General features: G+C 54.7%; 1 protein-coding gene across 1 annotated transcript in view; it reads right to left on the minus strand.

Annotated features, from left to right (window-relative positions):
* GALNT17 (polypeptide N-acetylgalactosaminyltransferase 17) overlaps nt 1-10,830 on the minus strand; it is a 477,148-nt gene extending 466,318 nt beyond the window's left edge. Inside the window, exon 1 of the mRNA XM_024122980.2 lies at nt 10,593-10,830. Within this exon, the coding sequence (XP_023978748.1) occupies nt 10,593-10,830 (238 nt within the window). The remainder of the gene's footprint in view (nt 1-10,592) is intronic.
* Nucleotides 10,831-13,418: the final 2,588 nt, after the last annotated feature.

Genomic DNA, 13,418 nt, shown 5'->3' on the forward strand with positions numbered 1-13,418 from the left:
TCAGAAAGAGAAAAACAAATATCGTATATTAACGCATATATGTGGAACCTAGAGAAATGGTACAGATGAACCAGTTTTCAGGGCAGAAATTGAGACAGAGATGTAGAGAACAAATGTATGGACACCAAGGGGGGAAAGTTGGGGGGGGAATGAATTGGGTGATTGGGATTGACACATATACACTAATATGTATAAAACAGATAATAAGAACCTACTGTATAAAAAATAAATAAATAAAATAAAATTCAAAAAAATAAAAGCAGACCCATACAGAGTACCATCAGAGCCCAGAAGAAGGAACAATTAATTCCAAGAAAGTGGCAGGGAAGGTTTCAGAGAATAAACGGCTTCTGAATTGGTCTTGGAGAATGCATGAGATTTTAATAGGATGGGGTGGGAGGAAGCGGGTATTATTCAAAATCTGAGAGTTAAAAGACCCTAAAGTCACATCGCTTTTATTTATACACTTTGGTCCCTAGAAATACAGAGAACTAGAACCCTGGTCTCCTGACTGTTCCTCACACTCTTTCTACCAGGGAGGTACAGCACCTAACAAGCCACGCGTAACCACAAGACACCCCTCAGTAAACACTAATCACACGATTAGCCATTGTCGGAGGCAGGGATGGTAGGAGGCTCTTCTGGAACCTTGCTCCCTATTAACTGTCAGCACGCTAGTTTGTTGGCATGTGGCTGTGGCCGCCTGTAATTACGGCCGCGGTTTATTACTCATGCATGGCAAGGCTGAGGCTCCGCAGTTAGCCATGACAGGGACATTATTAAAAGGGAAAACTTCTCTATCAGTGGCTAAGCCAATTGTCATCCACATGTCAAGCAGTCTAAAGACCTGCGAGGGGTAATAACGAAGGCAGAGGAAGGTCTTTCAACCAAGTGAGTCCTGCATCTTTTTTTTAAGTGCTACCCTGCATTCAGAAATGCTTTCCCTGCTGAGGGAGATCTTGTCCCCACTGTCAAAGGCCACCCTGTGGGAAGTTGGCGCCCCTGATCTTCTGAGTTCCATCATCTGGTCCCCTCGGCAGAGGAAGCAGGTCCTACCCTGCAACACGGCACTCCAGCTGAATCCATGAAATGCAAGAGGACCCAGATGCCTGGGGGTGGTCTCAGAAGGCAGACCTATGGGGACTGTGGCTGCAACAGCCACAGTTGGGATAAAGCCTGAGGGCAGTGGGCTGCTGCCATGGCAGATGGAGTGGACAGGCTTCTGTGTCATCTGAGAGCAGCAGTGGGGGAGGGGCGGGAGGAGACGGGTTTGGAGCAGAGAACTCCTCCCATCCATCACCACCACCGCCTCCCACAGAATCCCTCCAGCCCACCCCACTTCCTCTGGCTCAGGAAGGAATGGGGGACAGAAAGGGAGACCTATCATCAGGTGCTAGACAAGCTCAGGGTCAAGCTAAGACTGCAGAGTGTGCATCGTAAGGGCGCCAACCCCCGCCATGGTGGGTCTTTCCTTGGGAATCAGCTGATCCGGGACTAGGGGGTCACAGGGTGGATAGAGCAGAGGACAGGCATGGATAGAGGTGAGGACCCTGGAGGAGCTGGTAAGAGAGCTCCCGACAGGCTCGCCATGGGAGGGGCTGTCCAGGCTGGATGTGGAAGGATGGAGCCACAGGGAGGGAAAGAAAGGGGCATGGCTGGGGGGCTGAGTACACCTCAGTGAAGTTGGGGGTCCAGTGGGGAGCGCTCAGGCCAGAGTGCTGAGGGCTGATTCAGATTTTCCAAAGGGAGGAACTCCAGAGGCTGACTCTTAGCTGCGGATGTGGCCAAGGAGGGGGTCTGAGGTGAGGGGCACCTGGAATCACTGAGGATTGGAGGGCTGGTTGAGCCCTGAACCAGAGGCATGGCTGGGTCAGCGACGCCAGCGTCTTCAACCCGCTACTGGATTCTAACCCACTTTCCCGTCTATTCGCGCACACCCTAAACCCCAACACAGCGTCAATCCCCTTACATCAGTGCAGTGACCTGTCACCCAACAGCTCCCCACATCTACAGAACTACATCCAAACCAGCCTGAGACTGAAGCCTGGCTGGGTCCAGCCTCCACTTAGTCCTCTCAACAAGATCCACTTGTTCCTTGTGTCCTCACACACATCTCTGCCTCTACCCGTCCCCCTTGCCAGTTGCCCTGCAGATTCCCGGTCCTGGGCCCTGACCATCTTCTATGATTTGCGTCCACATCAGGTCCCCAGGTGGTGTCAATGCCTGGGTCCTCTGTTCCATGTGTTAAAACTTCTGAGTTCTGTCGTTCCTGTTCAACAGTGGTTGGTCAAGAACCTACTGTTTGCCAAGTCAAGTCTCACCACCCCCATACTCATTTAATATTCCTCTGAGATCTAGCATATACCTGGTAAAACTACAAATGCATCCTTCTAACTGGACCACAGATGTCTAAGTATGTGTGGCATCTGCATCTCTCTGTATCCCAGCATCTAGCCTACACCCAGCAGTGAGGAAGTGCTCACAAAGAGATGGAAATGACCAACATTTCTGTAATGGGATTTGACATGTACAGGCTACCATTTCTTCTCCCCAGCATCAAGAGTGATCATCCAAAGACACCATCATTATAAGCAGAAGATGGAGAGGAAGAAAGGAGAAGGAGGAAGGAAACAGAATTCAGCCTCAGACAAATGCATGGAAGAGAAGGATCCCAGGTTAATTCAGAGTCTAAGCAACTTTGAGTGAAAAGGACCTCCCCTGCCCCATCTTGAGATTTACATCTCAGGTAACAACGACCACACACTGCCTCAATGTAGCACAGCTGTTCATGCATTCATTCCCGAAATGTCTGCTGAGCACCTACTATGGGCCGGGGCAGTTCTCGGCATCAGAGAGACGACGGGGAGTAAGCAAGCAAGATCCCTTCCTTCAAAGAGTGAGCATTCTTCCAGCTGCCACGCATCAGGCCCAATGGCTCATGCTGTACATTTTGAATCCCAATTCATCCTGACTCACAGCGACCCCATTTCACAGCTGAGAGGTGGGGAGGCTGGCCCAAGGTCACACAGCTAATAAGTGACAGAACCAGAAATCAAACCTAATCTGCCTGCCGCCCAGGAGGACACCCTTTCTTCCAATATTCTATTCTTTTTTTTTTTTTTTTTTTTTTTTGGCTGCGTTGGGTCTTCATTGCTGCACGCGGGATTTCTCTAGTTGCAATGAGCGGGGGCTACTCTTCATTGCGGTGCGCAGGCTTCTCATTGCGGTGGCTTCTCTTGTGGCAGAGCACAGGCTCTAGGCACACAGGCTTCAGTAGTTGTGGCACGTGGGCTCAGTAGTTGTGGCTCGCAGGCTCTAGAGCACAGTCTCAGTAGTTGTGGCGCATGGGCTTAGTTGCTCCATGGCATGTGGTATCTTCCCAGACCAGGGCTCGAACCCGTGTCCCCTGCATTGGCAGGCGGATTCTTAACCACTGTGCCACCAGGGAAGCCTCAACATTCTATTCTTAAAGGCTCAGAGGTTTCTGATCTTAGGTGTTTCTTCACTCAACATGGGCTTCACTGCGCCCACATTCCACCTCCCCGTTGTCACTCTTAGCTCTAATTACAGAGCCTTCTTCGCGCCCACAAAGGACACTCCCGATGAGGCAACAGCAAAGGTCAAGGTGTTGGAGTTCTTCCTCGAGAATGACATTGGCGGCCTCTCCCCGCTACCTCTGGGCCGGGCAGGCAGCAGCTGCCCCCGCTGGCAGGGCACCTGTCACACACACTGGCCAACACAGATGTGCCTGTATCTGAGGGTTGTCCAAGAACTGGGCTCCCCATCTCTCCAGGAGCCATCAGATGTGATCAGTCCATCGGAGGTAAAAGAAGTGAGCGTCCCTCCGGCGCCCAGGCTCTGGCTCTGCTGACCAGGCTTCCACACACCTGGGCCCCTGCCGGCCACCAGGCCCTGATGAAGGCCTGCACGCAGCACCTAAGGCTCGCACTGCCCTGGTTTCCTTCTGATGTTCACGCCAAGGAGGGATTTTAATACGAACATGCACCCTCTGCTCTCTCCCCCTTACCTCCTTCCCACTGGAAACACTGGTACTTTCCGGCTCAATAGTCTATGTAAGCATATGCATATTCCAGGAAAGAGGAAACAGCTCAGGGCCAGCTCTGGCATCCAGGAAGAGATGCTTTCAACACACGACCCCTCTCCTGATGCCAACTGGGAGGCCCACAGAGCACATCTCTGCCTCTGTCCCTCTGCACCAACTCACTTTCCCCGCCTGGTGGGCTTGGCTGATGTGGCAGGCTGGGTGGGCTGCATGTGGGTTGTTTGGGAACGTGCTGGTTTTCTGCAACTCCGACTCCAGCTTCATCTGCCTGTGTGGCTTGGGGGCAGGCCTAGGCTGGGTAATTTTGACTTCTCTCCATGCCCGCAAAGATATTCAATTTCTTCGAGCAACCCTACTTCTATTCAATATCCTTCTGAAAACTAAATTTGGAACCTAACCTCAATCGACTGCATTTCCTCTTATGACAGCGGGGCCTGGGGCTTACTGGACGGAGCAGCCACACGTGCCCCTGTGATTCACCGCACGGGGGTGCGGATGAGGGACGGGGTCACCAGCCAGAGCTCGGGGCTTGCATGGGGCACAGGACCTTCACCTTGCCTGCCCTATGAGGGGGATGCTGGACCTGGGAAAAGTACCGTGATATTCAGGAATCTTGACTCTACCCCTCACTGGCTGTGTCATCCTGGCTAAGTCACACAGTATCTCTGTGTCTCACTTTTCTCAGCTCTAAAATGAGAGAAACCAGTAACTTCCTCAGAAGGTGACAGACAGCCAAAAGCTCTGTACAGAGTTACACGGGAATTCTAACAAGAAATCTATCCCTGTGTCCATTTTCCTTATGCCAGTACAAAACCACCATTTAAAAAAAAAAATTTAACACGGTATTATTTTCTTCTGTATAATCGCTTTGGATTTTCCAAAGTTTCCACAATAAAACATGAATTAATTTCATTCTAGAGAGAGAAAGGAACATAAAACCATCATGTTATAAAATCACACATTCAAAGGAAACATACTGAAACGTGCTGGTCCCTAACCTGGGGACTGCTTCACTTCCAGGCTCCTCCCAAGGATCTAATGCTCTTTAGTCAGGATCTGGTAAAGGACCAGAGCAGCCTCAAGATGGCACAGGCAAGATAGCAGAGACAGGATGGTACAGGCAAGACAGCAGATACAGGATGGCACAGGCAAGATGGTGGAGACAGGATGGCACAGGCAAGATGGCAGGGACAGAATGGTACAGGCAAGATGGTGGAGACAAGATGGTACAGGCAAAATGAGGGGGCAGGATGGCAAAGGCAAGATGGTGGGGACAGAATGGTACAGGCAAGATGGTGGAGACAGGATGGCACAGGCAAGATGGCGGGGACAGAATGGTACAGGCAAGATGGTGGAGACAAGATGGTACAGGCAAGATGGGGGGGACAGGATGGCACAGGCAAGATGGCGGAGACAGGATGGTACAGGCAAGATGGCGGAGACAGGATGGCACAGGCAAGATGGCGGAGACAGGATGGTACAGGCAAGATGGCAGGGACAGAATGGTACAGGCAAGATGCGGGGGAAGGATGGCACAGGCAAGATGGCGGGGGCAGGATGGCACAGGCAAGATGGCGGAGACAGGATGGTACAGGCAAGATGGCTACCTCACACTCAGTCCCCCAGCTAAGTCTTCACAACTCCTTCCCCTCACCACATCCACCCAACCCAATCCAGCCTTTACAATGTCAAGGTTATTTCCTCTGTGGCTATCATTTACCTCCTAAAACTAGCTCCCATCCAATTAATCAACCAATACACCTTTGGTGCCCACATTATGTACAAGGTGCTGTGACACATGCTGAAGGATAGAGGTGGTATTAAATAACCCAATATATGGTTCGAGACCTTAGAAAGCCTGCAGTCCAGTTCTGGACTCAAAAGATAAAGCCATCGAGGCACAAAAGTCAAAGCCATGGGTGCAAATGGACACAGACAAGAAAGTTTCAGGCACCTTGAAGCAGGGAGAGCTCAGACGTGTGGCTTGGCGCCATTGCCCGCCCCCAGGTGGTGACCTTGAGCCACGCTTTAAAGGACGGATGGATGCAGAAAGGAGGCGCGGAGAGCAAACCAGGACAGCTAGCACTTCTCCAAGACGGGGGCTGAAACGTGGAGGCTACAATCGTAAGACAAATGCAGGGTTATTTCAGCAAGTAGAGCAGTCCTGCTCGAAGAGGCCGAGGCACTGGGCCAGGGCGGGAACACGGCGCGGGGGAGGGGGGGCAGCGGTCCTGTCAGCCTCCAGGCTTGACCACGGTTCCTTAGGAAACACAAAACCACCGGAAGGTCTTGGGTCCTTTGGAAGCAGTGCTTTCCACGCAGACAGCTGGAAACACAGAAAGGAGGGGTGGCAGGGCCCTGGGCTAAAGGGTACTGCAGCACCAGTGAGGGGGCAGCAGACGGGGCCTCACGGAAAGAATGGAAGGGCAGGTGCAAGAGAGTCTGGAGGGGCAAAAATGAACTCATCTCTGTGTGCTTTCCCCTCCATACCAACTTTCCCTTTCAAGTGTCCTTTTCAGCCTATATTAAGGAAAACAAAACCATAAAAACGTGTAACTGATTTTCAAAAGGCAGGCACCGAGAGTCTTAGCCGAGAGGCCAGTTCTGAGGAAGTCTGGGACATCCCTGGCCCCCCCAGCCCAGGGGCCCCTCTCAGGACACCCAAGGAAACCGTTCCAGGAGTGACAGAACACTGGAGATGGCTGTGCTGTGTCCCTCCTGCTTGAACTTCATCGGGGTCCACTGGAAAGGTCTGAGAAATCGGAGCCATCATTAAAACACCAGCTCCCACTTGGTACCCGAGGGGCTGGACCCAAGTGGCTCTGTTCCTCCTGTATGCCCAGTGCCCGGCTCTCTCGAGCCCTCCATTAATTCCTGAGAAATAAAGAGCACCAAGGTCAAGGTTACCTTCTCCTCCTTCAGTAGCAAGAGGTGGAGACAGGCTGCAGAGCAAGTGGACACGGGAATCCAGGTCCCATCTCCCAGGCACTCTCCTCCCCTGGCACCCTCCCGCCACAGCAAGAGACCCCGGCAGGCCTACAGGATCAACAGGTGGGGCACGCTTTACCCAAAACTAGCACAGGCAGAGGATGGAGCGCTGGGGGGGTGGGGTGGAGATGAGAAGGGTCATTATAAATGACACTGGTCAGCCAGGAAGAGAACAGCTACCTTAGTTACAGCTTGAATTCCTGGCTTTCCCAGGAAAAGTTCTCAACCCAGCCTTCCTCAGGGACTGCAAGTAAAGAAGACTCAGCTTCCCACCCCACCACACCCAACCCAACCCAACCCAACCCAACCCAACCCAACCAGTCCCAAGCGGCAGACATCCCCAAACCCCCACGGAATCGCTTACCAGGCAGAGGAGTATACAAGGAAAGAAGCTGAACCCCAGCCCATCTGAAGCAAACTCACAGCTTCCCAGAAGTCCCCACCCCCACCCCAACCAACAGGCAAATGGATTTTCCTCTTTACTCTGCCTGGCATAGGCAGTAGAGGGCACTGGGCCATGGTCCAGGCCACTAGCTTGTCGGAGATGCAAAGTCTCGGGTCCCCACCCAGATCTACTTAATCTGAGATTCTTTGGTTGGGCCTAGAAATCTGCATCTTAAGAGGCCCTCCACGTGACTCTGACACACGCCAAAGGCTGAGACACGCCAGTGCAGCAGCTGAGAACCTCAATCCTGGAACCAGACTGTCCAAGTTCAATTCCCAGCTCTGTCATCCCCTAGCTGGGTGGCTGTGAGCAAGCTACTTAGGGGGAAGTATCGGCACCCATCTCCTAGGGTTGCTGGAAAGACTTAAGGAGTCCCTGCGGGTTAGTGGCACTTACTAAATACCCTTTAGAATTTTATTATTCTTATTTGGGGCACTGGGTGGGTGAGGGTATATCATATCTCATTTCCTAATTGAAACCACTTGTGTCCCTGGGTACAGCCTGACACTTGAGGGAACCAGCTATCTTGCACTCTCTCTTCTGGGTCCTATGGATTGGTCTATGGCACGGATCTGTGTAAAATAATAAGGCCCATTCCATAAGCATCTAATTCCTCCAGAGATGAACTGTGGGCTTTTGTTTCATTCTGTGCCTTGGTTCTTCGACACTCAGGAGAAGAGCTCCCACAAGAACCCCACAGGGGACACCTACAGCCAGGCCACACCTACAGCTGGGCCCCGCTATCTACAAGGGGTCAGTGGTTTTGCAGCGCCCCACTGCAGATACAAGTTCAAGATATCCCCTGGATACTTGCTGAATGACGTCAAGAAGACCAAGGGGTCCTTTCAGAGGGTGCTTGGAAATCTGACCCCATCCCACCAGGAAGGACCCAGAATGGAGCATGGGAAAGCAGGAGGAAGACAATATGGTGACATCCTTCTCCCTGCCTGCCACCGGACTGGTCTCTTGCTCCAAATGCAGGTAGGACTGTAGTTGAGTCGGGTCTTACTAATGTAGAATCTTTTTGTAATCAAAATGAATACTCCTTATAACTAGGAGGAGACAGTAGATAGAAGTTGTCAAGAACACAGGCTCTCTGGTCAACCAGACATGGGGTTCTGACTCCAGACTCTACCACTTACTAGCAGCAGGACATCAGGCAACTTAGTTAACCCCTCCAAGCCTCCTTTTCTTATTTCTGATATGGGGAATGGAAGGAACCAGCCTGGACTGATGTGACCACTCAGTGAGATAATGCATTTGTAACAGTCTTGGCACTGTGTCTGGCCCAGTAAGAATTCCACCACTAATTATTATCATTATCATTATGACTATCAGTAGCTCTGGAATTACCAAGAGGACATGAGTTAGAAGCTCAGGAAGGGAGGTGGCAGCCTTGAATCTGACTTGGATACCAGTCACATGGACCCGGGAGAGCTGCCCATACTCAAGTGAGTAATATTCTGACCTTGGGGGCAGCAAATGTCCAATGACCCATCAGTTCCTGGACCAGATGTGACCAGGGTATATTAAAAGTCTCCCTCTTCTCCTGAAGCGCTGAGAAGAACATTTTATATGGGACAGATTCTGACTACTATCGCTGATTGGATGGCACACCTCTCTTTGCTACACTCTCTAGAAACCTGCTTCCCCAACCCACCTCAAACTTTAACAATTGCCCTCAGGCAGCTCTCGAGAGAGAATCCGAGCGTGTTTTTAATAGCAGGCTCACCAAGGCAGCTGCGGGAAGGGAGGAGTCCTCATTGCTAGCTTGCAGCCCGCCTCCTAGAGAGATGACATTCCTCCAACCTACTACCGAAGCGCGTTAGCTCCAGACCTGAGGCCTTGACTTTTGTAGACATTTAAGCAGGCCAGTGTCGCTCCCCTGTCCGACCCCACCAAACGCTAAGCTGTAAGAGTTCTTTCCTCCCTTAAGTCGCCTGCGCCTCCAGTCCCATTTGGCCGCGCGTCTAGTTTCCGCACTTGGGCCGGAGCGGCCAGGTAATCATTCCTGCACGCGGAGACCGGGAGCCAGCTGTGCTGACGTGTTTCCACGATAAAAGCAAACTTATAGCTGGAGAACAGAAAAGAAACGGGTGATTCTTTCCAGCAGCCCTGGCCTCCTGGCCGAGACTGGGCAGGAAGAGTAAAAGGGCGAGGGGGAGCCAGGAGGTGCTCGCCTCCCGCACCGCGCGCAGGGCCCCCGGGAGGAAGCAGGAGAACATTTTATATGGGACAGATTCTGACAACTATCGCTGATTGGATGGCACACCTCTCTTTGCTACACTCTCTAAAAACCTGCTTCCCCAACCCACCTCAAACTTTAACAATTGCCCTCAGGCAGCTCTCGAGAGAGAATCCGAGCGTGTTTTTAATAGCAGGCTCACCAAGGCAGCTGCGGGAAGGGAGGAGTCCTCATTGCTAGCTTGCAGCCCGCCTCCTAGAGAGATGACATTCCTCCAACCTACTACCGAAGCGCGTTAGCTCCAGACCTGAGGCCTTGACTTTTGTAGACATTTAAGCAGGCCAGTGTCGCTCCCCTGTCCGACCCCACCAAACGCTAAGCTGTAAGAGTTCTTTCCTCCCTTAAGTCGCCTGCGCCTCCAGTCCCATTTGGCCGCGCGTCTAGTTTCCGCACTTGGGCCGGAGCGGCCAGGTAATCATTCCTGCACGCGGAGACCGGGAGCCAGCTGTGCTGACGTGTTTCCACGATAAAAGCAAACTTATAGCTGGAGAACAGAAAAGAAACGGGTAATTCTTTCCAGCAGCCCTGGCCTCCTGGCCGAGACTGGGCAGGAAGAGTAAAAGGGCGAGGGGGAGCCAGGAGGTGCTCGCCTCCCGCACCGCGCGCAGGGCCCCCGGGAGGAAGCCGGTGCCCGGCCCGCCCGCGCCGAGCCCCGTGGACACCCTCGTGCGTCCTTACCATTTAGTTGCCGGTAGACAATGTCCTCGAGCAGCGAGAGGCGCTTCAGGACCGCATCCTGTAGGGGGAGCCAGGAGGTGCCCGCCTCCCGCACCGCGCGCAGGGCCCCCGGGAGGAAGCCGGTGCCCGGCCCGCCCGCGCCGAGCCCCGTGGACACCCTCGTGCGTCCTTACCATTTAGTTGCCGGTAGACAATGTCCTCGAGCAGCGAGAGGCGCTTCAGGACCGCATCCTGTATGGGGCTGGCGCTGTGCGCGCTGAGGTTGGCCGCCTCGGCGCGCGGCCGAATCTCGTGGAAGGCGTCTCCGCTGCGCACCGAGATGGGCCGGCACTTGGCCAGGAAGAGCACGAAGCCGGCCACCGCGATCAAGTTCAACACCAACAGCACTTTGACTCTTCTCAGTGAAGCCATCAAACACGCCCGGTCGGCCCTCGCCCCGGACCCGCGCCCCCTCGGGCTCCGGCGAGGCGCGGGGCAGCCTGGGCCGTGAGAGCCTCGCGCTCCGGACGGCTGGCGAGGATCCCAGCCGCTCCCGGCCCCACGGCGCGGAGGCTAGGGCAGCGGAGACTGTTGGGAGGTCCGGGCGGTCGCGGGGAGAGCTAGATGGCTCACACCGAAGGCTTCGGTCTGCAGAAGTGCTCCCAGAGATGATGCCTGCTCAGTCCGCGGCGCGCGGCCCCTAGCAGGCGCCTCGGCTTCTTGGCGAAGGGCCGGGGGTCTCTCCTCTGCACCACCAAGTGGTTCGCCGCTGGACCTTGGGGCACCGGGAGCGGGGCTGCCAGCGCAGCGGACCCCCGGGGCCCGCGGGCCGGCAGGCGGGGCTGCCCCGGCGCCGCAGCAGGAGCGGCGCGCAGGTGCCGGGCTCAGGGTTCGCCGCCCGCCCGCGGAGGAGCGCGCGGCGCCTCGGGCCGCACAGCCACCACCCTAGTCCGCAGGCGGCCGTCGTGGCGCGCGCCCCGCGGTCTTCAGCCGAGGACCGGCTCCCCGGGGCGGGCGCCTTTGTTCCGCTCACCGACCCGCTCCATCGCTCCGAGCTGAGGAAAAACCCGCGCCCAGGGCCCGCATCCTCGCGGCTCCGCAGTCACACTCAAGTCTCGATTACTCTCAAAGTGGGGGCAGCACTAGGGGGCTGGCGAAGGGGCAGAGCGCAACGTCCTCTCCGCCCCTCGCGCCGAGGGACACCCCACCCCGCCGCCAAACTCAACAGCGCGCACAGCGCCGCGGGCTCCCGGACACGTTCCAAGTCCCGAGCCCACGCAGCGAGTCTTCTGGGCCTGCCGGTCACGCCGGCCTCTCTCCGAGCTGGCGCGTTGGGAGGCTAGCCGGAAGGAGTAGTCGGACCTCAAAAGTCACAGCAGTTCTGTAACCCCCTCCACGAACGTCGCGGGGAGCGCGGAGGGGAGGGACGCGCGCCGTCGCACCCTCCACTCGCCAGAACAGGCAGCGCCGCTCTTCCCGCGCCCCAAGGAGCCAAACGCCGAGTCTTCTAATTGGCGGACGCGGTGATACCGCCGCTGCGGCAGGGAGAGCCCACACTGCCCCGGGGCGCGAGAGCCCGGAGGGGACGCGCAGGTGGCGGCGGAGGGCGGGGCGCGGCCCGAGGGGACCGGCTGCAGCTCCAGCTCCTCCTCCGCCGCTGCTGGCCAGCCCTCTCCCCGCGAGCCAGTCGGCCACCGCCGCCCGCAGGCTGCTGGACGCACAGCTCCCCGGCTCGCCGGCTCTTGCGCGCGCACCCGGAAAGGCCGGGGGCGCCTGGAGAGTGCGGACCGCGCGCGATGGGGGCAGTCAAGTCATGTTGACGGCTGCCCGCGTTGGAGGGACCCTTTGGTTCTCAGCACTCCCCGAGCGGGCGGGCTTGTTCCATCCCGGTTGGCGATGAAGACATCCCTTTCTGTGTGCTCGCAGCTCCGCTTTGCGTGGCCAGGAATGGCTAGAGGGAAAATCTGGCCTGGAGACTCGGATTCTGTTACTTTGGGAGCCATGCCGAGCGTTAGTGGGCTGGGTGAGTTCCCTCCGTGTGAGAATTCTCATCGTTCAGGTTACAGTTTCTGTGTCCACTCCCACCTCTGTACGAATTTTATCGTAAGAACCATATTTTGGCTCTTGGATTTCCGAAATCTCTTCCTCTTCCCAAAGCCAGGAGCTCCAAATGCTGGAATTCAAAACCCCGCGTTGATCCATTTAATTCCTTGGGCCTGAAGCAAGAAATAAGGCTGCCACCTAAAAAAGATCGGACAGCGATGCCCGATAAATCTGGTGGTTTCCACCTTACCATTTCGATCTCATTGAAGTGTTTTGTTGTTGTTGTTACCGTTGGGTTTTTGTGTTTGTTTGTTGTTGTTTTTAAGATGTTGGGGGTAGGAGTTTATTAATTTATTTATTTATTTTTGCTGTGTTGGGTCTTCGCTTACTGTGCGAGGGCTTTCTCTAGTTGTGGCAAGCGGGGGCCACTCTTCATCGCCGCGCCCGGGCCTCTCACTCTCACAGCCTCTCTTGTTGCAGAGCACAGGTTCCAGACGCGCAGGCTCAGTAGTCGTGGCTCACAGGCCTAGTTGCCCCGTGGCATGTGGGATCCTCCCAGACCAGGGCTCGAACCCGTGTCCCCTGCATTAGCAGGCAGATTCTCAACCACTGTGCCACCAGGGAAGCCCGGTTTTTGGGTTTTGTTTTGTTGCTGATTTATTATTTGAAATGTTGATTTTCAGCATAGAATCTAAGTGAATGAAAAAAGATAACAATGTTTTAATTTAATTCCCTTGGAACTCTGTGTCCTGGTTCAATAGGTTTTGCTTTGTATAATCTACAGGAAAGTGAATACAAAACTGTTAGATGAAAAAGGCACATCAAAAGCCACAAGGGACAGTTTTTAACCCCACAGGTAGGGCAGGAAAGGGGTTGAGTAGGAAGAAACCTGAGTTATTGAGCAGTTTATAAGACAGGCGCTGGGCCACGCTCCCTCTCCGTGTTATCTCACTGAATACCCAGCTGAGTTAGGTGTT

Source organism: Physeter macrocephalus, chromosome 14, assembly GCF_002837175.3.
Source record: "Physeter macrocephalus isolate SW-GA chromosome 14, ASM283717v5, whole genome shotgun sequence".
NCBI lineage: Eukaryota > Metazoa > Chordata > Mammalia > Artiodactyla > Physeteridae > Physeter > Physeter macrocephalus.